Source organism: Falco naumanni, chromosome 15, assembly GCF_017639655.2.
Source record: "Falco naumanni isolate bFalNau1 chromosome 15, bFalNau1.pat, whole genome shotgun sequence".
NCBI lineage: Eukaryota > Metazoa > Chordata > Aves > Falconiformes > Falconidae > Falco > Falco naumanni.
Window position 1 is genome coordinate 14,675,913 of NC_054068.1, and position 26,812 is coordinate 14,702,724.

Consider the following 26,812-nt stretch of genomic DNA (forward strand, 5'->3'; position numbering starts at 1 on the left):
AAGAAACTGGAACATAATGAGGAATATTAGTTTCTTACTCATATGCTGTTCAACACATTATCCCAGCATAAGAGAAGTTCACTGAACACTTCCTCTGGTACCAACTCCCTGAGTCTCCTGTTAACTCACATCTTTTACATACATGGAACATAGCAAGTTACTGTTTCAAAGCAGATCTGAGTACTGTAAATCCTTTCAAGCAGGGTAAAATGCAACACTATTTCAGAATCCCTTTATCTAGGGAGAACATTTGTTTGGAACCACATGACTGAGAGGCCTGTTATTTGGCCAAAATCCAGCTTGAACTGGCATGGACTAACAGATGTTGTTACCAGGAGAAATGCTGGGGGTGGATCCTAATGAAGGAAAAGGTATTTAAAGGAAAATTTCTTGCACCTGGCATAAAGATAACGATAGCCCAGCTCACTCTTAAATCTTCCACAGTCATACTGCTGGCTGAATGATCCTGAGTGCTTATTGAAACCCAGCTAAACCAGGCCACTATCTAGCAGTACAGCTGTATTACTCTCCTAATCGATGCCAGTCTCCCTGCACAGCAAAAGGCAGCTTCTGTTTCTCTAGAGATGGAAGCTGGACACCTGCTAGCACTGATAAAGGACTGAAGGAGCATATCTTCCAGTATTCAGACATGAAAGCATTAGCATTTGTCAGGCTTAGGCTTAGCATTTACAAAGTTTATTCATTAAGAGTATCTCATTTAATCTAATCACTGATTTTAAGTTATTATTTTGAAATAAACTCATTTTAGTGTCTACTAGCACTTCGTTAGGCTGCCTGTGTAGCTAGTTCAACATCCTACGCTGATCCAGGTCAGTAAAGCCAAGGGCTAGAGAATCACCATACGGATAAAGCCTGTGCCAGTCTACTATGTGTGCAAGACGAGATGTTGCCAATAGCTGTCCTTGCAACAGCAGCTACTAGTTTACAACATAGTGTTAGCAGCTGGTGTACTTCTCACAGTTCCTTACTGAAACCCATGAGAAGGATTTAGCACCTTTTGGTCACCTGCCAGCAGTCACAGGTTCATACATGAAAATGTCATGCTGCTTCACAAAGTTACTATGGAGGCTTGAGGTAAAAAAAAATACACTTTTATCCTTGGAGAAATGGATTTCTTGGAGGACAGCAGGCTGAGAACACTTACGTTGCTACTATCCATTGATAAATACAACCTTTTATCAGTTAGCGCTCTCCACTGGGCATCCTTAATATGCACTAATAAAACAAATCCAGAAAGCAAAACTGTACTAAGAGGTCAGAATATTGATATAAAAATAAGACAGACAGCACTTTCCTATTCTGGGAATGTGTCCAAATCAGATCTGGCTTTGGACTCGTGATGCAGCGTAGATTGAAGCTAAGATCTAACAATGGGAGTTAGAATATTTTTTTATATTTTTGTAACTACAGCTTTTTCATGGGGTAGTATTTGTAATCTAATAAGTCAATAGATTTTATATTTGCCTTGCATTTGCACCTGATACTTCTGGAAAAAAATGTAAAGGTTTACAAGTTTCTAATGATAATTTACAGGTGTGAAAGGCTTTTTGTTTTAAGTCGGGACAGCAATTCTTACACTTTTAAATCAAAAGACAATGGCATAAACTGATTTTTTTCTAAACATTCTATTATGGTGCCTTTTATGTTTCAGACATTATAAGGGATAACAATTTGTTCTTGATGCATCTCATATGGAAGGGTGATGATTTCTATTGTCCATCCACAATATTTGTATGTACCGTGATAAGGTTAATGTGCATTTTTGTGGAACAATCCTGTAAAGCTAAGGAAAGAGGCTTATTTTCAACGTCTTTGAAATATTTCATTAATAACAGACAATCCTTACTTTCAAATGCATGCTTCTAGGTTTCATTTTCCTACAGGTGCTCCTTATAATGGTATTTCAGATGTATAAGACTTCCAAATAATAAAGCACATGTTAAAAAAAAAAAGGTACTAGTTCTCCATTTCCTGTGTCACTGAAGCAACACTTGCTGGATTGCACTATGAAGCATTTAATGTCACGTTCAAACTAGTATTTACTTTAATCCATGAACCTGATAATTAATTTCTGCATCACTCCAATTTATGCACTTGAAATTTGTCAAATTTGTTAGCACAAAGCAATTCCCTGTCAGTGCAGGACTATACATAGAGATGGTCTTAGGCATGTTTTATGCTCATAATTATTTATACCTTTTTATGTAAGGAGATGTAACCAGGAATTAAGCAAGCTAGACTTCTTTCTTCATAAAAAGCGTCAATCAATCAGGCTGATCAGCTGTGGCCTGAAAGCTTTAGTGAGGGGGTTGTTTGGTAGTGTCAGCTGCTTCCTTTTTAAAAAAACCTATTACGTGGCTTTTATAAGATTAAACTTACAAAGGAACACCATCTTGTCTTTTTGCAGTGACACCTCAGAATTACTTCAGTGGTGTTTGCTTGGTAATTCAAAACAAACTGAAGTTCAGGGAAAGAGAAGTTTCTGCTTCCCTAAACATATGCATATGCCAGCACCTCTAAAGAAAAGCAAAAGCAATCTATTCTCTTCTTCGTATCGAGTATCTGAGTGTTTTCTGGAGCAGAAATGTTTACCTGGGGTTTTGTGGGAATAGGCTGTTTGTTTTACAAACAAGAACGTGGTCCGATATAAAATGATTATATTACCAATTGTCAGTCTGATTTTTTACAGCTTTTTTTGAGTGATGTAGTTTGTCCCATCTGGATCAGTAGATAAGGATGCTGCGCCAGATGCATACGGTACAGAAAAAACTATTAACTTCAGGGAGCTTGCCACATGAACCACACAGGCTGTGTGAAAACCACTAGTATTTAAAAACATTATTTAAATCCTTTTTTCCACAGTTCTTTGGTCAATAAAGAATACAGGGTTGATCGGTTGTACAAAACCCGAGACACCCATGCCTCTGGCATGATTTTTATTTGGATGCATGTTAATACAGTAAGTTTTTGCAAGGAATTCTACTTTTAAGGATACAGCTTTGAATGTTTTTAGACAGTCAGTACTATGCCTAGCCATGCCTTTCTCATGTTCCACGTTATGATGTGTTTATTAAATACTGCCTTCACCTGATTGTAATTTACACACCCCGTAACCCTTTGCATCAGGCAGAACAGGTCGGTCACTGCAGCCAAACAGCCAAACCCAGCCAAACCCAGCCGCCAGCTCCGCAACAGGCTCCCCCCGACGGCGCACCAAGGACCACCGGCCCCACCGGCCCCGCCGCCCCCCGCAGCGGCCGTTTCACGTCAATTAACGAAAAAACGTAATTAACGAACCAAGCGCAATTAATTGTGCTCCACCGCGAGCACGCGCGCGTGCGGGCGGGTACGTAGAGGCCTGCCCTGCCCAGCCCAGCCCAGGGCGCAGGGGCCTGGCTTTGTGCGCGTCCGGCCGCGCCTGAGCCCACCGCCGGGGCTCCCCGCGGTGCCCGCCCTCGCCTCCCTTCCGGCAGGAGCGGCCGAGGCCCCGCGGTGCCCTCCCCCCGCCCCACGGGCCGGGGCAGCCCCCTCCCCTCATACCCGCCGCCACTGAGAGGGCCGGGGCCGCCTGCTCCCGCCGCCCCGGGGGGGGTGGTGTCCGCCGGGGGAAGGGGAGGGAAGGGGAGGGAAGGGACAAGCCCCGCTTTTACTAAAGCTTCCCGGGCGAGGAGCGGCGCGTTCGTCCCGCGGGTGGCAGCCATGCCCCCGAGGAAGCCCGCGGGCAAGCGGCGCAGCACCGACTCGGGCGTGGAGCCCGGCCGCGGGGCCCTCTCGCAGGAGAAGAAGGACCAGCGCATCGCACTCTTCCTCAGGGACTTCGACCAGCAGGGTAGGGTAGGGCGGGGGAGGGACCTCGGGGCTGCCCCGGGCGGGCACTGTGGCGGTACCGGTGGTGCCTGCCCTGCCGGCTGCTTCCCTGCCCGCTGAGGGAACCGCGGCTCCGGGGCGGGGAGCGGGGAGCGGGGAGCCGCTCGCCCCGTCCCGTGAGGGGCACCGCGCCCAGCCCGCGCCGGGCCGGCTCCGTGGCGCCGCCGTTCCGGCAGGGGGCGCCCTGGCGGCGCCGGGGGCCGAGCGGGCTGCAGCGCCCGGTGCGGGGCCCCGGCCCTTCCCGCCCGGGGCCGCGGGGCCCCAAGTCCGATTATCCCGGGTTGGTTTGAACCCTGTTTTGTAACGCAGCCTACCAGTGCTTGGGAGTCTGTGACACGTATGGCAGTAAAAGCCTGTTTTGTTTTAAAGCCACGGAGAACATCCAGGAGATGAGGAAGGAGCTGGACTCGCTGCTGCAGACGGCCGAGAAGGCGTTTGCCGTGGAGCTGCTGAAGATGCCGGTTGCCGTCAGGAAGATGCGGAGGAAAGACCTGCTCGGTAAGCGCGGGTGGCCCGCGGCCCCGCACCGCCGCGGTGTGCGCGAAGCGGGTGTAGGGTCAGTGGGTGACACGGTATAGAGCCTGGAGGCTTCTTTTGTGTGTGCTTCTAAGGCTTATTTATGTGGCTTATTTAAAGCCTGAAGAGAGGAGGCATCATGACAAGGCTGGTGTGTGCTGTGCGTAACAATCCAAGCACTTCTTCCCACCAGAATCTGCGCCTCCAGAGATTTTGCCTTTCTGTTAGTCCCAAGTCTGTTGCTGAGCCGTTCTCATCAAGTTGTTTACCTGCAATGACGAGCAAACACGTTTAATTTTAACCTCATGTTTACGCAGCAGTTTCAGCTGTGGTGCACAGCCAGCATCAGTTCCATGCTCTGGTGAGAACTGATGTTTCGGAATCCACCTTGCAGCTGGAAATTGCAGGGGCCGCACAGAGGCCGAACCGAACTCTTGAAGAACTTTTTACTGTATGCCTTGGCTGAGTATATATGTCAGTATCTTTCTTGAAAACTTATGCCTGAAATCATTACCTTTCAGCAGCACAACATGTGGGGCTTTTTTTTTCTTTCAATTCAGGTTATATACTGCGTGACTATGCTTAGTATCCTTACAAAGATTAAATGTAGTGAAATGTACATAAAAGCATTACCTTTCAGCAGCACGACATAGGGGTTTTTTTCTTCTTTCAATTCCAGTTATATCCTGCGTGGCTGCACTTAGTATCCTTTCGAAGATTACATGTACTGAAATAGCCTAAGATTTATTGTTGTTTTGTAGGAGTGACTGTCTTAGGCTTGGATCCTGTTCAGATGCAGCATATATGTTAGCTAAGGTTAACTATTTAGGGAACTGTAATCCTGAATTACTTGTTCAGCTTCATAGCACGTCAGGTAATTATGTGAGTAATTGTATGTAAACGAGTTATACTTTCTTGAGTTACAGACTTGCCAAGAGGGGAGGAAGTGGCTCTTGCTGCTGCAGTGGTAAGTGTGTGTTTTCAAATTTTGTCACAGCTTACAGAATGGAAGTCTCTCCCTGCCGTAAACATTTCAGGCAAATTATTTTGCTTGGCTGTCTGTTTACATAGAAGATGATATGAAAAGGCTAGACAGCCAGCTATGGTGCAGTTCTGAATGTCACCTAAAGCTTTAGTGTCATCTGCTGGAAGAAATCCAGATGTTTCTGAAAAAATAAACTGGTATTTAGCCAATCTCATTTCTGTCACTTCCTTTTATGCCCACTTGGTTCACTGCCTTTTGTAGGATAATATACGTTTACTGGGCAAAACCTGCTGACTTTCCCTTGTTGGATAAATTTTTTTAGACTGACTGCTCTCTAGGAGACGTACCAAGTCCAAAACTGGTGAAGACCAACAGCAAAAAAGGCAAGTCAATCTATTAATATATAGCTTGTTTGTTAGATGTTTGGGGTTTGTTGTGGTTTTTTCCACTGGTTTGGTTTGAGCATTTATAAAGTGAGTGATAAGCCTGAAGTACAGGAGAGGAAAAAGTGTATAGCTAGAAGTACAAGATACAGGTCCCCCAGCATTCAGTGTGGAGGATGATGAGCTATGCTGTTGTAGAGGTATTTCAATACATGAGATAAGAGTTCCTGGCCTTTGGTTTGTCACTGAAAATGGTGAGAAGAGACATATTTAAGTGACTTGTCAGTGCTTTATGGTATAGCAGGAGAGCTATGAAGTTTATCCCAGTTTTCTCATATATTCGCCTTTGACCTCCTGCACACTGAGGTTTCTTAGGAAAATAGTTTCTTTTCATACACCAAAGTATGCAGTAAGAAGGATACTACCACTGAAATGCAATTCTGTTTTGTCTGGGTGTTGAGGGGTTATGTGGTGTCTTTTAATGTGTGTCACAATGTGACGAAGACACATAGTTTGCTTTGAACCCTGTCCCGGGTGAATGACCGTCAGATAGCAGAACCGATACGTAGCTGTCGGGGTAAACAGGCTTCAACCAAATCCCTTGGAAGCAGTGTTTTGTGCTCTTCATGAGATTTTTATTTTCCGTGTCTTTCTAATCTCTATTTCTAGTTAAGGTAACTACAATTGTTGAATATGAAGATGGCAAGCATATTTCTGCAAAGAAAATCACTAAAGTAAGTTTTTTTCTGAACAACCTAACGGTTCTGACCTGCTGTGAACCCTGCTAGGTCCATGAGGAGACAGGCCAGTGGCCTGCTGTTTCTTTGAAAAATCAGTTGGTTTAAAGTCAACGTATTTTAAGTTAAGCAAGGCTAAACTGTATAGTAAGTTAATTTCATAATGAAACATGATATTTGAGGTTCTGGTAACTGATTCACGCAGACTTGCATATGCTGGCATAGTCATTTTCCCTTGACTTGCCAGTAAGTCTTAATCGTTTGTGGAACCATGTTTTGTTGACTTTTTTTAAAAAAAAAAAAAAAACCAACACGCTCAACTTCATGTTGTAATACATGCTTTTCTATATTTGAATGACTTGTGCGTTCTTGTCCACCTTGATCCTTAACCAAATAACACAAGTGTATTAATGTTATCACCTCATACCATCTGTGCAACGGGGTGTCTCAGCCAGACACCGAAGTATGTAGCAATATGACAGCCAAGACAAAAAGATTATATGTGGAGTCACAGGCATTAATTAATTATAAGAAGGCTTAAAAGCTGGAGGGGTGTATATTAGGAAGGTGGTTGTTCACACAGGACTTGAGTATGGACAAAAACATTCTGACATTATGAAACTCTTGTTTGGAATGTCTATTTGCCATTTTATCGATGCGTAGAACTATATAAAAGGCAGCACTATGGGGCTTAAATGTTCTTTTTCAACCGGGAATTCTTACAGTATAGTTCCCTGGAAATATATTATCGTTTTGCCTTAAAACGCCACTTCTTTTAACTGTGGTCTTACATCTATGTTTTCAGACTTCCAAAACAAAGTCGTTGGTTTCATTGGCCTCTGGTTTAAATAGTGAACTGAACCATCTTTCTAGGTAAGACTGACCTTGATAGCTTATTTAACTTGCCTGAACTTATGAGTGCTGAATAAATTGCTTTTCAAATCAAGTAGCTGAGACTTGAGCCCAACGGGAATACAGTTGATAAAGATGTCTTCCACACCACCACAAAACATCTGATTCAGGTTATGAACTCTGAACAAAAAAGCACCCCTAGCTGAGGAAGGGAATGCAGCTGTATCTCGCACTCACTGAATGGTGCATAGTTCTGAATATATGTAATCAGTAGAGAATTCCAAACAATACTTAATGGAAGAGTGTATGTCAGGGAAACATCTTTGTTGCTGTGTTAGGACTAATGAATTGTTCTGCAACTTTTCCCTGTCATACATAGCTGAAAGGGAGGTGTCATTAGCAGAAAAATCCACACTTGCAAAAACGCCTTAAAGCTAATTACAGTCATGATGGACCAAATTCAAGTCTCCCTATAAGACCTAATGACTTAAAAAATTGGTGGATACCTGCGTGAAAATTTTTTTGAGAAGCTCCTGCTACACCTACAGCTCCAGTGTACATACTTGTACCCACTGGCACTTACTTTGATACATTCAGTTTGTCTTCAGGGAGATGCAATTTAAGTAACATATTGGTGTTTAATGTGCTTAAAAGAAATAAAAGAGAATCTTAGCCAGGTTTAGTTACTTTCTTGAACTGGGATTAGAAAATTATTGGCCCAACAAAATCCATCTGGAGAAGGCTGCTTTGCCTGGGGAAGTCTAACCTTTCAGGTTTTGAAGGTTGCTTTTATTCCAGTACGTGAACACTGGGCCAGAAACACATGCCCTTACAATATCTCCAAAATGTGTGTGGGAAGAGGGAGATGAGGAAAGAATGAGGTAAACTTCTGTCATCAAGATTTCTGTGAACTGAGTTAAAATCCAAAACTGGAAAAAATTTGTTCTTTGCATTCAGGTCAACCACACAGGACAAATATTGTCAGAACTAATCTAGAAAAATGAATTCCTGCTGAAAAAGGAACTTCCCAAGAAACTTTTTGCACGCTCACATAGAAGGCGGTGGATGTTCCCTTAATTATACCCAACTTCGGTATTGCAACCCTCCCTCACCTACTAACTTAATCATTCTTTCATTCTGCTACGGTGGTAGGAGGGTTTCACATGTATATATACTAGATCTGTCACGGAGCACTTCAGCATTCACCTTCTGTCCATCTTCATCCTAGCTAAACTTTACAGTAGAAGTAGATGAGGAGGAAATGGAAAAAAACCAAAACCACACAAAAAACCCCCAACAAACAAAACCAATAACCTCTGTGTTTTGGTTTTTTTTTGTCTGTTCACTCCTCTGCAAATGTGACTGAGGCCGTTCTCTTCTGATTGCAGTGCCGCAGATTTCAAAGCCACAACAAAGGTATCCAAAAGGTAAGGGTTTTTTTGTCTTGTTCTTAAGAAATAAATTTGTTAAATACCAAGACACTATATATCTACATTAATACCAATCTAGATGGTAATTAATCATCAATCTAGATTTAATGGATCTTCTTGGTCTGCCACTAAATTTGGTTGTGAGGATGTGAACCAGTCACACCTTCTGCTTTGAGTGTTTACTTATGTTCTCATGGAGGTACAGGACTTGATGTCATAACTAAGCCAGTTTGAAAAAAAAAAACCAAGAGATTTGGAGTGTACGTTCTATTCCCACTCACTTGTTTTTTAAAGGTTTACAGCTTAAACTAATACTCGGAGCCCAAGTTTGATTAAAAAAGTCATACTGTTGTGTTCTAAAAACCAGAAACAACCCCCCAAAAAACCCCAACCAATGAGAGTAATTATAATTTCTTTGCATATTGAACAGTTAAGGTTTTCAGTTATTATTGTTTCCCATGCTCTACAGAGTCTGGTTTTGGCAGAAGTAATCAGCTGAAATGAGGGGTTAAAAAATTTAGCAACAAATGGGTCAGGAAACCAGCAAATGGCTTCATTTCACCTTGGCCTGCTATCAATGTCAGACTAAATTTTTATTTTTTAAGTGGAATAAGAACAATTGTACCATGAAAGAAACTTAGGAATTCTGTATGGCATTAAGGCATGCCCTGTACCTCTGAGAGCCAGCAGCTTTGGTAATTCTTGGTATCTCCCTCTGTAGCAGACAGACAGAGCACACATCTTATCTTAAACCCCGAGGCATGAAGTTTCCTCTTTCCAAAACTGTAAGAATTCACTGTTGATATTGGAGAGTGGATATTATTGTTACAGAGTGGTCCAAATGTCAGCTTGCTCGCTGGCCTGTAACACAGGCTTATGAGGCTACTATAGTGTTTCAGGGTCATAAAATGTTACTCGGTGCTAGTAAAAGCTGCTGGTGGTTGGATTTCATGTGGTCTTCTGGTAGAACTGGAAAAATTTAAACATTTAAAAATTTAAACAAATGCCTTTCTATAAGGTGCATTTGCTTCATGCTTGAAAATTTCCTGCAGAGCAACATTTTTTTTTTTTTTTGTATTCTAGTGCTGGATTACAACAGACTGTCTCAAGAACTGTACCTACCAGTGGAAGAGCTCAAGGAATGTTACCAAGAAGTAAATCAGTACCCCAAGATAAAACTGTTCCATTTGTAAACATTCCCCTGGCTGATGGAAAGGTATCAAACTTTTTTTTTTTTAAAAAAAAAACAAATCACCATTTTCAACTTAAAGTAGTTGACAAACTGACTAGTCTGATAGTGATAGCTTTTGCCATCCCTAAATGAGTTGCTGTTAAAACAAAACATGGTTGCTTAAGCTCTGCAGCGTAGCAGGGAAGCACATGATTTTCAGAAAAGCTGGTCATGCAAGTAAAAACTTTCAGAATACTGTTTGTCTTAAAACTGTTTTTCTTCATGTTTAGACTCTTTGTATGGCTGGTGGAGAGCTCCGTAATATTGATGTGCAACTACTAAATCAAGATACAGTACAGCATATTCATAACTTAGTGGTAAGCTTAAAACTAGTAGGGTTAAATTTTCAGACACCTAGTCTCAGGTTTTCACGTCGGGTACTGTCATGAATGCAAATTCTAAGTGCTTTTAACTCTTCTGATGTTAAGCCTAAATTGATTGGCATAAATTGGAGGGAATAGGGCAAGGGAGGAGCAGGGAGGGGAGAACTGCTGCACACAGCGTGTAAAAGTTAATGCACTTAAATAAGCATGTGCAGTTTGGTAATTGCCTGGGAGGTAACAGAAACATGAATTCTTCCTTCTAGATGGCTCTGGTGTCCCTCTATCTCATATTCAGAAAGGCTTACAAAGCTACAGCTATGTTTCGATTCTTGTTACAATCTCACTATTATTGTATGGCCCTTGCTGAGTAAGAGCTATACTCCTGTTAATTCTCTGGTGCAGTCGAACAGGAACTGCCTTACCTTTGGTTCAGGGAAGTAAATTGTTGGGAAGTGAAGTTGAACACAACTTTGGAGCACATAGTGCCTGACTCTTCTCAAGATCAGTGTACCTGGGCTTCTGGTGAAGTCATGTGCAGCACCAGCAATCTGTCTAGACATAAGAAATATTAATCAGTTTACAGTCTTTTAGACTTCAGTGCAGCTATTGGAGTTAAGCTAAGGGTCTGCAAGCTGTTTTGGATTTTATAACATGGACTTGCCTCTGTAGGTAGATGGTGGAGGGGAGGGAGTGCTTGCTCACTGCTTGCTTTAACAGTAGTGACTCTTTCTTCCGAGTTCTGTTGGGTCGCTTGAACTGAAATGAGTTTTCCCCCCTTAGAGTGAGCTGACTGTACTGTGTGGAAAGGCGACAGCTAAACCAAGTTAACGGAACTGCCTGGTGCCTTCAGAATATTCACGCAAGGTCTTGCCTGCTGCCTCTCAAATGTTTAGAGAATGTCTATAATGTCTTAATAAAGTTGTATACTGCCCAGTAAGTGGTTTTACATAAAAAGCTTACAAAGTGGTGTGTGTTATTAAATTCCTGTTACCTCTGTGAAGGATACAAAAGCGGAAGAAAATTCTACTTTTCCAGTACAATGAACAGTAATAGGTTGTGTGTAGGCAGTAAGTTTTAACTGATATTCTAAACAGGACACTCTGGGTTTCTTTACATAATTAATTGTAAGTATAGAGCTCTTAATGTCATTCTTCCATGCATGCCAAAGCAGAATGTAATGTTGGTTTATTATTACTCGTGTTTAGTCTTCCCAGTATTGATCTCCTTGAATCTTAACTCTGGAATTAAGCTGAAATCCAAGTTTCTAAATTCTTGAATAACATTTCAAGGCATGCAACTTAAGTTCTGTGTGGTATATATGGATCTGACACAGAAATAAAACTTCCTGTGCTGTGACAGGACAGCAATGTGCAAAATGACAGGTTGTAACCCAGACTTACTGTAACTTGTGGTGTCAACCTGATTTTTCTAGTAGTGATATACTTCGGAGTAATTTGTAGGAAAGGTTTCAACATCCTTGCAGGTAACTATGTCAGTCCAGCAGTCACTCTGCTGTGGGTGCTATTATTATGCGTGTAGTATTTTCAGGACTTGAGGATGCACTTGGATTTTACTCTGCCAGTGGTGATTTCAATTAAAGTGTTTTCACTGTGGTCAAGGATGGTATGAAAGACTCCCACATTCTCAAAACTAAAACATTAGTTTAAGAATGAAATGTAGATTAGTTTTTCTTCTGTTCTGCTTCCACCTTTGCTTGCTTGAAGAAACAAAGGTCACAAGTATGACACAAGGAAAAAAGAAAGCTTTCCAAGGCATGGGAGATGACTGCTAAAGAATGTGACTGCACTTCACACTTCTGTTTGCCTGAGGCTAGAGTGGAAGGTTATGGATTAATAAACAAATGACAATTTTTCTATTGCATCCTGTTTAGAAGGCTGAGGAATGCTGCATGTTAACAGGTCTTTGACATGTTTCATATTTTTACATACAGCAGTAGTCTTCCAATAATTAATTCCAATTTCTTTGCAAACCTATTTTTCTGAAGAATATAGGCTCATCATTGATGTGAAAAAGCTGTATCTCTTTTTCACTGTGTCTTGTAAATAAGAACACTGTGAACACCTTGGTAAATTAAATGCAAGCAAGAGGACAGAGATTACTTTCTACAAAAGTCTAGGCTGGTTTTACTCCCTGCATACACAGAAGCAGCTATGTCAAAAAAATAACCTAGAGTGGACTTCTTGCATATTTTTTTTTTCCTTTCACGTTCTTGAGGCTGATAGTGAAGATGTAAGAAAGTAGCAATTAAAAATTATTCCAGTGCATTTTCTTCTTGCCCCACCATACAAAATACTCCTTTGGTTATAGTGCCACCTTTAACAGAAGTAGTTAAGTTGCAGCTGTTTATTACTGAGAACACTCAACTAATGTTTATCTGGTTACTCACAGGACAGGTCAAGTCACATTGGCCCACTTAAAGCATTAATAGCTAATGTTAAGCATTAAGCTTCAGCAGTAAACTACTGAAGAATTAGTAACTGCAGTAGTATGTTACTTGCAACTTAAATATTGAAAGCAAGACAGTAAAGACTGAATTATGTGAAGTTTTTCTACACTACAACTTTGTGAAGGGATACCCTCTTACTAAAGCAGGAGATACACAAGGGCAACTCTCAGGAAGCAACCACTCAGTGAAAGATGCTGCTGTGTGGAGCCTAAATTAACACAATCCAAGGACTGAAACAGAACTACCCTAACTCACAGTAGAGTGTGCTCAGCTTCCCCTCCACCCATCCATCCTTCAGCATGCTACCCAAATCATTACCACAACTCCCTTCCTCTAGCCCCTGAATAAAAGCAATCCTAAACTGTGGAGATAAAAGCAGCAGACAAATGTTTTAATTGTTGAAGCATTGGAGGTTAAGATGACTGCCTTCTTGGAGAAATTAATCGGGAGAAAGGACCAGTATGTCACCATGCCTTCAGGTTGCTTTTCATGAAGTTTTAATAAATGAAAATAAAAGATTCACTAGATGAGAATGCCACAGCATAAGTCGTCAATACTGAAATACAGGTCAAACAGTATTTATTCTTCAGTTTTAGAGTCTGTAACAAGGATGTTCAGCAACAGTCAAATGCCAGTGCCTACCCAAGTACACAGAAACCCTTGGAGTTTGTCCCTCCAACCTCATTGGTAAAGCATCAACAACTATCTGAGCAATAATTAAACAAGTCACACTTCAGATTTGTAAATAAAAAGTAGAGGCATCTTTCAACTTTGTCACTTCAACAGGGAGAAAAACCTTACTATAGAGAAGCAGCTTACCAACCAGAGTTCATGCACAGTCGCTTAACATTGTAACAGAATGCTTAGATAACTGTACCCAATAATTAAATTTAAGGTCACATTTGTGCTTTGTTGTGGTACTTTTTACCAAGTAAAAGCATATAAAAAGGAACAGAACTGAAGCTGGAGAACTTAAATGTCTTAATAGTCTAAGTGAAAACTACTGGACAAGTAACAAAACCATCTACGCTTAGTATGTTTCCAGGTAAAAAACTTTTTGTCAAGTACAATACTCATCTCATTGTCTTTACAAACTGTGTTAATTCAACCACAAGTTGCCAGGCATAACATTCATTTTTACAGTTTTGTTTTGTTTTTTTGTTTTTTTTTTTAACTGGAAATACTTCTCTGGGAAGTCAGACTGAATCAGGCTTTGAACTGGATTCAAAATCCAAGAGAAAGACACCATTGTTTTGGGATTTAATCATCTTCCTTTAAAAGGTTTTGTTATCTTCTGATTGAAAGCAGATACCCTTATGTTTTCTTCATACAAAAGGGACACGGCTGCAGCCTTGCCCATGCCCATTTAGGCATATCTCATTTCAAGAAAAACTTTTATATGTGGCACGCAATTGTTACCTAACTGCTACCTAGTCTGAAAGCAGCTCCAGCCTCCCTGTTTACAAAATGTCTACCATCTACATAACCTCTTCATACACAGAATAGTTAAAGCCACTGGAAAATTAAGAGTTACAAGGCAAAAGAAATATATTATACACCAACTGCTTTTATTTAATTTCAGAAACCGTTCACAAGATGGTAGAAAAAACTTACAACCACTTCTAATTCAGTCTTCCATTGTTCCCAGTCAGCTCTAAACCCATTATGTGCAAAGCCCATTTACCATGCATCTAGATGATAGATACAGGCTATGAAATTCTTTATTCTACTTGTAGCAGCTTATGCAGGTGCAGCCAAATACCAAGCCTCAGGACAAATTTTACACAAACTTTACAATGTTGAATTTGAATTTAAAATATGGAACTTAAAATCTACACAAAACTGGTAAAAATCAAGCACAGATACGAGGACAAACTTAAAACCCATGTGAAAAGGATTCTCGTCTTCCTTTCAAGTGCTTTATTCTGCTACACAGTCAAAATGAAGATGTAAGCTTGTGGTTAGTTTAAATTACACTCTGTAGATACTATAGACCAATTTAAAAGTTACACATACAGCAATAGATGTCCATTGGTTCATCTGGATTACTTACACAATCCAGCTGGATTGCTGAAAACAAGTCAGGCAAAATTTGAAAGAAAATCCTTGTGCAACTTTTTAGACAAATGTTTACTGATGGGCACACTGTACCCCAGGTCCATGATGGCTGCTTTCTTCATCAGAACTATCATTATAAGCTTCACGTCTCTGGCCACCACCTGAACCACGAGTGGTATCAAATTCCTGAAGATCCACCTCTTCTGCGTCACCAATTACATTGGGAAATTCTGGTCTAGCTGGCAGAAGATCTTCAAGTTCCTGCGCCAAAAAAAGAAGTGTATTCAGTACTGCATCTACAACTGCTAAATGAAGTGACCATTTTCCGACAACATCAAGACTTCCTCTCAGAGCAGGTCTGGTTTAGAAGTCTAAGCTGATGGAAACCTTGAAGCGCACACTCATTCCAAAGTATCCAAAGTATTTTTATCAACTGGAAGACAGCACTTAAAGAAAGCCAACAGCTCCACATACCATCAACCAAAAGTGCAATCAGTAAATACAGTTGCACTCTGAAAACTTATCACACAGCAGCAGGAAGATGCTTCCTCCTGCCCTCATCTGCCAAACAACTGCATAGCTCTTACATACAGGTTCCATAAATTCATATTCCAGTGGGTATTTTCAAGTCACATGTTGCCCATAAACAACGTTAAAAGAACAAATGGACTTGCACCTAAATTTAAGCACTGAAAGCAAGCATGAGGTACAACACACACACCTTGCACACGCTGTTAAATAAGACCACCACATTTATCCTTGAAAGACTACTTACTGAAAGCTTTTCTGGGCTAATCCAGTTATTTTCAGGAAACTGAACGTCAAATTTAATGTAGAGATCTCCTTTCTCAAAAGGATTGCGATACTGTGGCATACCCTCGCCTCTGACTACGCGAACACAACCTGTAATTCAAAAAGAAGCAAGCTGGAGAGTGATGCTTCAGAACAATTCTTTCTCTACACAATTCTCTTCATTTCTCTAGCCTAGGTTCAGTTCACAGGACAACAAGAATGAGATTAAGTGTTAAAGAACCACAAAAGCATAGTCAAAGTGGTCCTTATCAGGTCAAGTTTACCTGGTTCAATTACTTTTCCAGGAGGGTATTTAACCACAATTTGACGTCCATCAAGGTGCTTAAATGTGAACTGAAATCCACACAGTGCTTCAACAAGTCCAATCTTGTGCGTCATATGCAAGTCATTCCCATCCCGCTGGAACACCTATAGAACAGAAACAGGAGATGCCTTTTCTAGTACTATGATCGTATCTCCACCAGACTCATTATTTACACTTCACTGTTATTTATCCTTAAAATTCAGTGTTAAAGCAACAGCCTTTATACAAAATTTACTTGATTCCGTTAATTCAAATAGCTTAATATGCTTGGAAAGTTTGTGCATGATGAGCGTCATGTAAGATAAAGACAAACCACATTACCTCATAGTATGTAAAGTTCAAATTAAACAAGAAGGCCTGTATTAACGGCAGTGCTGTCTTACCCTCTAGATCTTCCACGCAAGTGCTGTCGTTTAACCCCAGCCAGAAACCAAGCACCACGCAGTTGCTTGCTCACCCCCCATTCCCAAAGGATGGGGAGTAGAATTGGAAAGGAATGTAAAACTCGAGGGTTGATACAAGAAGAATTTAATAATTCAAAGAAAACAGGAGGAAGAAAAAAAACCCCAAACAGTAAAACAATAATGATGACAATAAAGAAAAGGCAGAAAGGGAGAGGAATAAAATCCAAAAGGAAAAACAACCAAACGAACAAGTGATGCACAATGCAGTTGCTCACCAGCCGGTGACAGATGCCCAGCCAGTCCCCAGGCAGCGATCTCCAGGCCCCAGTCAACTCCCCCCATTTATACACTCAGCACAACGTTCTATGGTATGGGGTATCCCTTTGGCCACTTTGGGTCAACTGTCCTGGCTGTGCTCCCTCCAAATTTCTTGTGCCCCTCCAGCCTTCTTGCTGGAAGGGCCTGAGAAACTAAGTTGTCCTTGAGTTGGTATAAACATTACTTAGCAACAACTAAAGACACCAGTGTGTTATCAGCATTGTTCTCATACTAAATCCAAAACACAGCATTGTACCAGCTACTGAAAAGATCCCAGCTGAAACCAGGACAACAAGCAACCTATAAACAAAACTTAAAAACACTTTGACACTACTTCCCCTGCACTGGAGCACAACCCCCCCCCCCCATGTTTGTTCCTCAACATTAAACTCGTTAGCTGAAGCAGATACGCGTGATGACTATCTACAGCAGAGCTTTGATCAATTAGTCCACAGCTGTCAGTAAGTGATCTTTAAGCCCTATCATTCAGGATCCTTAAGCAGTAATGTAAGCTTTATCCACTGGCAGAACCGTGACTCCCACCTCAAGGGAAATTTTAAGAACACTAAAAGTTTCACTAAAAGTCAGTCTAGTTTTACTCACTAGAACACAAGGTACAGTATTTTTCAGCGTTGTTAATACTGTAAAACTAGATGTAGTTCATTAGAAGACTAAGAAGGAGCATCCACCATCTGGAATTTGATGCTGTCATGCACATCTGACTGTTCTGTATGCTTACAGGCTGCTTCTCCATTATCATTGTCAAAATCAGCTGCGATGCCACATTTCAACCAGTATTGCAGAATAAAGTGTAAAAAGCTACACAAAACTGATCGACAACTAGCAGTCCTTGACACAGCTTTGAAAAACTTACAAAGTACCTGATTTTTAGATAACCAGTGTTATATCCTTAATATATCACTGGAATTTAAATATGTACCCAATGCTATTCTTTGTCACAACAGAATTTCTCCCCCCCCGCCTCCATTCCATTCAACATTTTTTGCGGAATGTAACACACAAACTATTTCTTACTTCATCATAGTAATACCTGTCCTTTCCAAACAAAAGCATTCAAAAATAAAAAAAAGCAGTCACCTCAACTGTCCTGAGTTTTAAATACAGAGAAAGATTAATTGCAATATTTAATTCACAAGTGCAATGTATATACTCCAGAAGACACTAAGCATAAGCCTTAAAGTAGTATGAAATAATAATGTTCCTTTGTAAAGTGAATTAGTAACATCACCATTCTGTGTTTTATTGCCAGAACCACAGTAGCAGAAAGAGAAAGCACCGTCTGGGAATTCTAAGAATTCCCTGCCATGTCACAAGACATTGGGGGGGGGGGAAGAAAAGAAAAGAAAAAGTAAAGAAAAAACCCCACAACCAACACTTAGCATTTTGTTAGCATCACAAGCAAAGCAGACAGAAGTTAACATCCTGAATGGCTCTTTACTGTCTGCTGTACCAAAGCCAACCTGAGCTTATCTGAGAAAGCTACCATTAGCACTAGGAAGCACCAGAATCTGCATGTCCTCTGGCTACAGACTTGCAAATTTTTTTCGGGGTCACCATGAAAGCCATGTTACTGGCTACAAATCTATTGAAAGCTATTCACCATCTCTCCCAGAGCTGCAACTATATGAATTACTTTAAAATGAACAGCCATCCTATCACTTAAATATTAAAGACTAGGATAAAAGGCATTTAAAATACGATCTCAAAAAGCATTACCTCATTCTCCTTTTCTTGGAGTAAGAGGACAATATCACCTGGTTCCACACCTGGAGCCTGATCTGCTTCGCCACTGAATGTAATTCTTTGCCCATGCTTCATGCCTTTGTCTACATGGACTTCAAGTATTTTTACCTCTTTGATCACCTTCTTCCCTTCACATTTTTTACAGCGGTCTTTTTCATTAATTACTTCACCTGAAGAAAGACACAAATTTTGAGTTCAGATTTCCATATTGTTGCATCTGTTTCTGAAGAAAAACTATTTTGAAGTAAGCTCAAGAATTCACGCAACACAACTAGCAATTCAGATGTTGCTTTATGAATTCCTCACAAGACAAAGCCAGGCTCAATTTACCCTACCTGGGAGAGGGGGGAAGTAAAAAAACAAACAGGAGCTGGGGAGGGAATACAAAGATAGGCATAACCTTCAGAGCTGTCTTAACAAGAACTCTGAAAAGTCAAGAGTGCTTTAGAGAAAGGCAAAATAAGACTTTGTCTACAGCTTCTAGTGCTTCTTAAGTCTTGAACTGGCTCCAGTATCCTTACCACTCAACTTAGTACTCTTAAAAAATTTTAACAACCTACTTTTCCATTCCTTGTTACGCTGGAGGACAGCAGCCATAAGAGAAAGGATGAAGCTAAACCAAACTGAAGCATCTCCCTCCCTTAAAAGTCAGAACACAAATTTCAAACTATTTAAATGAATTGCAAAAGTTTAGTTCCAGTTATTAACAACAGTGAAAAAAGGATTACCGGGTTCTGTTCACCAACAGCCACATTTTCCAGTATACTACAACAAAGTACTATGTAAAATGCAGCCAGTAGAACCAAAGTCTGGCATACAAAATGCAGCTGGTTAAATCACAGTTTCATTCAAGAGCAATATACAGGTCTTTTCATGGAAAGGATCTAACATTTTCTGGCACATAAGGCATTTCACTTTTATACTCTGAAACTGAATAGTTTTTCACACTGTCCATCACCTCCAGCAAGGCGATTACTTTTTTGAGCAAACTGAATGATGACTATCCAAACTGGCTTCAGTTCTCTCTTCTACCTCACGTTTGTTCGGTTTTTTTTCCAAGTAAGCTATTGTCTTTGTATACAGTAACTAAAATATTAGGCCACATGCACTGTACAACTTCAGTACTTATTTCCAATGTTGGTCTAAGTGCCACAAACAGATGGACTTGACTTAAAATTTTAAACTTGCCAGCTTAAACCACCTTTCAGTGAAACAAAGCATAACATTATGATGCAGTTGAAACTACTAAATATGTAGGTTATGTAAACTGAAAACAAGACATTCTAAGACAACAGGTATGAAATGTTTTGACTAGTCAAAAAATACAACTCTAATTTCCAAGTACTGTGAAGAGTAGAATCATCCACAAGGTGACGTTACTGCTGTGCAAACTGCAGAGGATCTGGAAAGGAATCACGTGAAGTGCAGATCACGTGCTGAACTTGTTCCCCCAAACACAACCAATTCAGCAAAAGCTATCTTCTTAATTTGAAAAGTTAAAATCCAACTTCAGGTTTCCATTCTTAACCTAAACCTGTCTTTGGATATTAGAGGATTGCAAAAAGACTAACACCACCTAAAACACAAAATCTTGGGTTTTATTTTAACACAAGCGTAATAGCAATAAGCAATATTCACATTTAAAGTTTTTAAAAAACTATCAATCCCTACTCTTCAGGCTCCCAGGCTGCTTTTCAGTACATTAAACACTGTAAATCTTGCTGCTGTTCCGAGTTAAATGATTCCTCCACACAGACATAAGATTGAAACCCAGCTGACTAGATGGAAACAACACAGTCCTGGCTAAGTCCCTCCTAAGATTCAACTAGGAAGTTAGACCCAACTAAATGCATTTAGTAACACAGAATAGCTTGGCCTACCTTCTCCATTGCAGTCAGAGCATACAGACTGCATCTGCTGAACCATTCCAGGAGCCAGCTGTCTGATCATGATACGTACACCTCTACCCCGGCAAGCATTACATTTCTGAACAGCTCCGGCCTTCCCTCCCTGCCTAGAATAGAAAGCACGAGTTGCACGAAAAGTAAGGTTTTCAGAAACATATGACAAAAAAAACCCCTACATCAGTAGGTTAACATGCCTAACTGCACTGCCAATTATAATTAGGTTCCCTCCTCCCCCCTTCCCCCCTAAACAAAGCCCTTGAATAGTTCCAGTTCCATCAACAGTATCATTCAAGTTCAACAATTTTCTAGTCTGAAAGCAGGCTCCAGTAAGTCAAATACTGATAAAAATCTGACATAGGAGATGCTTCATTACACTATACGCCAACAAAGCAACCAGAGAACTCAAAAATACAAACTTACCCATTACACGCACTACAAAGGACATTCTTGCTAAGCTGTAGTTTAGTTGTCTTTCCATTATACAGATCTTCTAAAGAGACTCTAAAAAATAAAGCATTTCTCCTGGGTTATCATTCGACAACTTATTTTCCCCATGTAACTAAAATACTTGCCTAGGACAAACTAAATAAACCCAAATCTTCATCAAAACTCTAAATCTGCTATTAAAATAAGATTTTAAAGCACAATTTTAACTTTCACAGAGTCATTAAAAACTATTCCATACATATGAATATACACACGCAATCCTGAACATAAACCAGAGAGGATTGCTTGCATTTCTCAATAGGAAATAAGCTGATCCAGCATGTTAGTTTTTATTATATAGTGATAAGTTGATTTTTTTTTCCAGTTGTACCAGGCAGGTGATAAACAAACCTCTCTAGACAATATTTACATCATGCGTACCTAAACATAAATACAGAATACTACTCTATCTACTGTATTGGGCTTTCCTCATGAAATAGTGGGGAGGATTTAGCCACTTATTTCTTTACATTTGTTCCTGCTTCAATTTTTTTTTAGAACCACTAGAATACACCATCAAACTCCAATAATTTTCATACATTGATACTTCATGAACACATTTAGTGTTTCTCCTAAAAGCATGTTAGTAGACAGAAATTTTAATTCAATGTATTGAAAAAACGGTTGCCTGGCATCAGTGTTTACAAATAACAACAAAACCAAAGCTAATTAATAATACAGCATGCAGTACTAGCTACTAAACTAAGCAAGCATGTAAAAGTAAACAGACTTCACTAAGCAGTTCACCAGCCTCAGGAAAGATACGCCTTAAGGACTTCGAAAGGACCTGCTCAGCAGGCAGAAAGCCAGTCACGATTGCAAGCAAACATGTATAAAACAATCAGATGTTACACCCAAGCATTGCTTAAAACAAATCACTAGCAAAACCAAACCCGCCACACACACACTGTTCCATTAATTATGCAGTTCCAACTTTAGTTGCAGCTGGTGTCACGCTATGAATCCAAGTCAACTTAAGTCTTTCCAGAGCCTTAGTACCTCTGCTTCCCTGAGAATCCAGCTGACGAGTAATACTTAGTTATTAAATGCGTTTTCAGATTAGAAATTCCAAACATAATTAAGGAGCAAACCCAAGGAAAATAATGCTAACAAAGTATATACGGGCTAATAACCAGGCAAAGCAAAGTATCAGGTAGTCTGCAACACAAACCAATCATAAGAAGTAACTCAAGAGGACTGCCTTCTGGGCTACGTACTACATGCAAACGGCAGAATATCTCAAGTGAGAAGCATATAAAGAACATAAACCACCAGAGTCAGGTACTGATCAGGAAAGCTTGAAAGTACAAATTGTAGTATCAAGATACTCACTTGAGCGGATGCATCATATCTTCTCCTCTTCTTCTACCATTACGACTTCTACTCTGACCACCCATGAAATTGAACAATCCACCACCAAAGATATGGGAGAAGATATCGTCCATTCCACTGCTTCCACCGCTACCTTCTCGAAGACCCTGTTCTCCATATCTATCATATAACTCACGTTTCTCTGGATTTGACAATACTTCATAGGCAAAGCTTATTTCTTTGAACTAGAAATGGAACAGAGTCAAAACAGTGCATGATAATTTAGAACTTCAAGGGAGCATTTTACTACTGTTTCTTGCCCAGCATGAACAACCATTTCAGAAAGTACGGTTTTCCATCCTTATTCTAATACGCAAGACTTTTAAGTCAGGCTTGGGCTTCGTTGTGCTACCTCTTAAAATGAAGTGACATTTTATTGCAGAACTTCATTGACTTTGTTCTTTACCGTGCCTAGCGTAAGACAGTTTTCTTACAAACAAAATCCAACCGAAGAAGAAACCCCCCAACTATGCAGTACTGCAGTAGCCAGCAGGCACCCCACCCCCAGTTGCATACTAATGGAAAAGACTGTGAGATACGTTAACGTATTTTAAGTGCCTAACAATTGAGCAACTTACTAAAACGTGTATTAATATGGTTGTCCTCATAACAAATTCATATATTTTCATAGTCATCCCTGCTCGTCTCTTAAGCAACCATCAGAACTTCAGTTCTGTTAAAGAGAACCTGCAGAGTCAGTTTAAATGACTTTTTAAATTGCTATTAGCATAACAAATCAAATTCAACTTCCCAGATAGTAATTTGTTCTATGCTGCAGCAGTTTCAAGAACCTCCACATATACATTTTTCCAGTTTGGAAAAACTTGGAAGACTTCTTTTTCAAATACCTACACTGATGTCAATGCCAGCTGACATCATCTCAACAGATGAAGAGAAGCAGTTCTTCCCTCAGCATCACCTTCTCCACCAATTTGACTCAGCCAGCTGCTGCATTTTTTCCACAAGGTACAGTGGTAGATTTGAGATTGGGAAGAAGCAGACAAGACAGGGTTCCCTCTCACAGCTGTTTTTTTTAACAACTTGTAACAGCAAGCCCTTAACACCTGTATTGGGTTCCTTGGATGCTACCCTAATAGCAAAATTCAGGAATTAAAAAAAAATACAATAATTCTTACTTTGTCGCCTGCATTTGGATTCTTATCAGGATGGTACTCCTTGGCCAGCTTTCTGTATGCCTAGTTGAAAGAGGTAAAAAAATTAGTTTAGATTTTGATTAATCAGTTCTTTTCTGAGAAACTCAAGTAGCATCTTCTGGAAGAAAGAAAAACCCAAATAAAGCAAAGCGAGAAAATGAGTGGTTTTAAATCACCCATACATTGAAGTGACACGTAAGAAATTCTGACACTGCTATATGCATAAATTAACTACACTTGGACTCAAACACAACTACAGCACACAATAGCTAGAACTAGTTTTCCTGCTTATCTTCATTAACTCACAGGAAGAATCACACTGGGCCTTCATTAAAACGACTTACTCTACAGAACCCACTCAAAACCTACAGTGTGACAATTTAAGTTTCAACCCATTTGTCTTTCACTTCAATCACAGCAATGCATTAACAACAAAATGGCTGCCTCAGCCTCTCATTCAACCCTATCTGTCAATCCTCACAATAATAATTTTATTCTTCCTACCTATCAATAATGGGAGATTTCATCTCACTTTGAACTAAGTATGTGAGTAACATGTGTAGAATGTACAGATAACAGGTTTTACTGAAATTCATTATTCTAAAACAGTAGGAGGAGTAAATACAGCCAGATGTCCAGAAGAGATTTTTCAGAACGCTTTTTATTATTTTTTTGACTACTACCTTGACTCTCAGGACCATTTTTCTACAGCAGTACTTCATCTGTTTTGCTTATACTTTAGAGGATCAAAGCACATAACAGGACAGACAGAGACCTTTCCTACAGAGTGTTTTTGACAGGAAGGACCTCAACTCTTCCCCCACTCCACCTCAACACTCTCCATTAACAATCAGGGGACAGACATTAATAAGTTACATGGCACACAGTCTTTTATTTTTTCAATTATACATATAAAAATCTACAGTGATGCAACTGCAAACAATTGGAACACTGGTTTTCAAGAGTGGATTTTTCAAAAGCTCTGTTTCTGTAGAGCCAAGCATCTAAACTAGCTCTTTAGAGCTACAACATTAAGAGAGCTTTACACACAAAGCTTTATAGAGATCACAATTTTCCATTTTGTACTGGAACAAGGAAGATTCCTTTTTTTGTATCTGCACAGTTACTCCTCTTCACCGATTATCTGGAAACACTCCATATTTCTGCATGCAACCAAGAAATAAAAGTTTGATAAGGAACTAACAAAACAAACCCAGAACACTGATATTACAAGCCGAATATATGCTGAACCACAGCACGCGTTAAGAACATACGCCACAGGTCTGGTAGGACCAACCACCCATCAGTAACAAAGCGTAATCTTCCACAAACCTACACATTCTGTAATTATAATGACAGATTTCCCCCTACATATTTCAAGGAGTGTAACCAAGTAAAACACCTAACAGAACAGTGAACTGAAAGCCTATGTAACATTATCTAATCAGGAAAAAAGAAGCCTGCACGGCGTTCTTTAAAAAGAGAAAACAGTCATGTCTTTGCTGATAACAGCATTCCAGTTTAGCGCAATTCTTAGGGACTACCCAGGGTCCAAAACAAAGCTACTACTCTTTATGTAATCAGAAACAGATCCAGATTCAAGGTCTACACTGGCACCATATTGCAACTTCAATAAAAGTTAATTTAACTAATCAGTGATAAAGCCTGTTCTCTTGGCCCGTTTTGACTAAACTATTACCTATTTGTTTTCACTTTCCTGCACGACTATATAGGTTAAAACATGAGATTAATAAAGCATCCGTGTAACCTCTCAACGTCAGTAAGATATAGATGAACTTCTTTCTGTTAGACAGTGGAAAACTTCACATTCCAGGGTAAATCTAACCTATAGCTATTAATATTGAGCAACACAGGTTATCCGAATGGCAAAACGCTGTCAGTTCTTCATTCTCACAGGACACAGATAACTTTTAAGAAATGTAGTAAGAAAAAAAATATTCTAGTTGATCGCATTCGGTATACAGCATTATCTTCTCACCGCACGCTTTCCACCTCTTAACGCTATTTCGACACTGCAATTGCCTATCCCTGCACAAATTAGGCTACCGCATGCGTGATGGGTAACTCCGAGCTGCTAATACCAGCACCACCCATCAGCGGAAGCAGGTCACTGCTAGTAAACTGGCTAGTTAATTATCCCCCCTCACGTGTAAATGGGCATCGAGCGCTTTGAGAAAAACGTGGTTGATGCACGACGGAACGAAAGGGACACAGAGAACTGTCGTACCGATGACCCGGCTCCAAGTTTTCACCTTGCTCCTTTGTTTACCTTACCTTGCGGCTGCGGGGCCGGGCGGATCGCACACACGGGCAAAGCGGAACCTCGCTGAGGCCCACACGTGGGGCAGACAATGGCACCGCTTAGAAACTACTGGTCCCTCACGAGGGTTTCTACCCCCAAAAAGCCTTTCACCGGCCGCAGCGACCGCTCTGCGGCTGCGGGGGCGAGCCGGGCCCCGCCGGCGCCCGGAGCCAACGCGGGCCCCGCCGGCGCCAGGGCCCCGGGAAGCACGGCCGGGCCCCGCGGCTGCCCCCTCCCGCCGGCGCCCCCTCCCCCGGGCCCTGCTCGCGGCCTACCCCGCGCCGGCAGCGCCCGCCCGCAAGCCAGGCCCCGGCGGCGCGGCCTACCCCGGCGGGCTGCGGCGGCACCGGGCGCCTGTACCGGGCGCCCTCGCCCGGCGCCGCACCCTTCCCCCCCGCAGGCCGCAGCCAAGCGGACGGGCGGGCCGTCGCCGCCTCCAGGCCGCGCTCCCCGCGCCCAGGACCTGCCCCCAGCTGCCCTCCCCGCGCCGCCCGCCTCGGCCGCCCCGCGGGGCCATGCCCGGCGGCCAGCCCGCCCCCTCCCCCGCAGTGCTGCCGCCCGGTCTCCCCGGGCGCCGCCGCCGCCCTTCCCCCGCACCTTCTTCAGCTCGTTGTCGGAGGCCCCGGGCGGCACTCCCAGAATGTCGTACAGCTTCGTGTCGGCCACGTTCGCCATGGCGGCAGCGGACGGCGGGCGCAGGCCGGAACGGGCCGAGGGGCGGCGAGGGCGAGACCGGGAGCAGGACGAAAGCCGCCGCGACGTCACGCGCAGGCTCCCACGTCACCACGCCGCGCCGCGGGAGGAGCCCGCCCGCCCCCTTCGCCCTTCGCCGGCGCGGCCCCGCCCCCTCGGCCCACTTCGGGCGCCTGACCCAGTTCCGGCGCGGCGCGGCAGGGGGCGCTTCTGTGCGGGGAGGGGTGCGGAGGGAGGCGGCGCGCGCCGCCGCCCGCCAGCGCCGCGCTCGGGAGGCGGGAAGAGGCGCTGAGGGGAGGCGGGAAGAGGCAGGATGGATGCCTGCGGGCGTGGAGGCGCCAGGCTGTCTTCCCCGGGCACTGGGGGGGGATGGATCCCGTTTTGACGTTTATACCATCGTTCCGG

General features: G+C 41.8%; 2 protein-coding genes across 3 annotated transcripts; one reads left to right on the forward strand and one right to left on the reverse strand.

Moving 5' to 3' along the window:
- Positions 1–3,665: 3,665 nt before the first annotated feature.
- On the forward strand, positions 3,666–11,278 carry LOC121097889 (borealin-2-like). 2 transcript variants are annotated; one of them, XM_040615297.1, is made up of 10 exons: positions 3,666–3,850; positions 4,258–4,386; positions 5,331–5,371; positions 5,712–5,772; positions 6,442–6,506; positions 7,315–7,382; positions 8,750–8,788; positions 9,875–10,007; positions 10,253–10,339; positions 11,126–11,278. In XM_040615297.1, exons 1-10 carry the CDS (start codon positions 3,721–3,723, stop codon positions 11,171–11,173), a joined length of 801 nt encoding a protein of 266 aa, XP_040471231.1. In that variant the 5' UTR covers positions 3,666–3,720; the 3' UTR covers positions 11,174–11,278. The 2 variants fall into 2 exon arrangements, with proteins under 2 accessions (XP_040471231.1, XP_040471232.1); XM_040615298.1 differs by lacking the exon at positions 3,666–3,850 and adding an exon at positions 4,091–4,168.
- Positions 11,279–13,374: 2,096 nt separating this feature from the next.
- DNAJA2 (DnaJ heat shock protein family (Hsp40) member A2) lies at positions 13,375–26,507 on the reverse strand. Its single transcript, XM_040615296.1, has 9 exons — positions 26,312–26,507; positions 23,374–23,433; positions 22,199–22,422; positions 20,801–20,881; positions 20,354–20,487; positions 18,447–18,643; positions 15,947–16,091; positions 15,646–15,773; positions 13,375–15,131 (listed from the first exon to the last, which is right to left on the reverse strand). Exons 1-9 carry the CDS (start codon positions 26,387–26,389, stop codon positions 14,943–14,945), a joined length of 1,236 nt encoding a protein of 411 aa, XP_040471230.1. The 5' UTR covers positions 26,390–26,507; the 3' UTR covers positions 13,375–14,942.
- Positions 26,508–26,812: the final 305 nt, after the last annotated feature.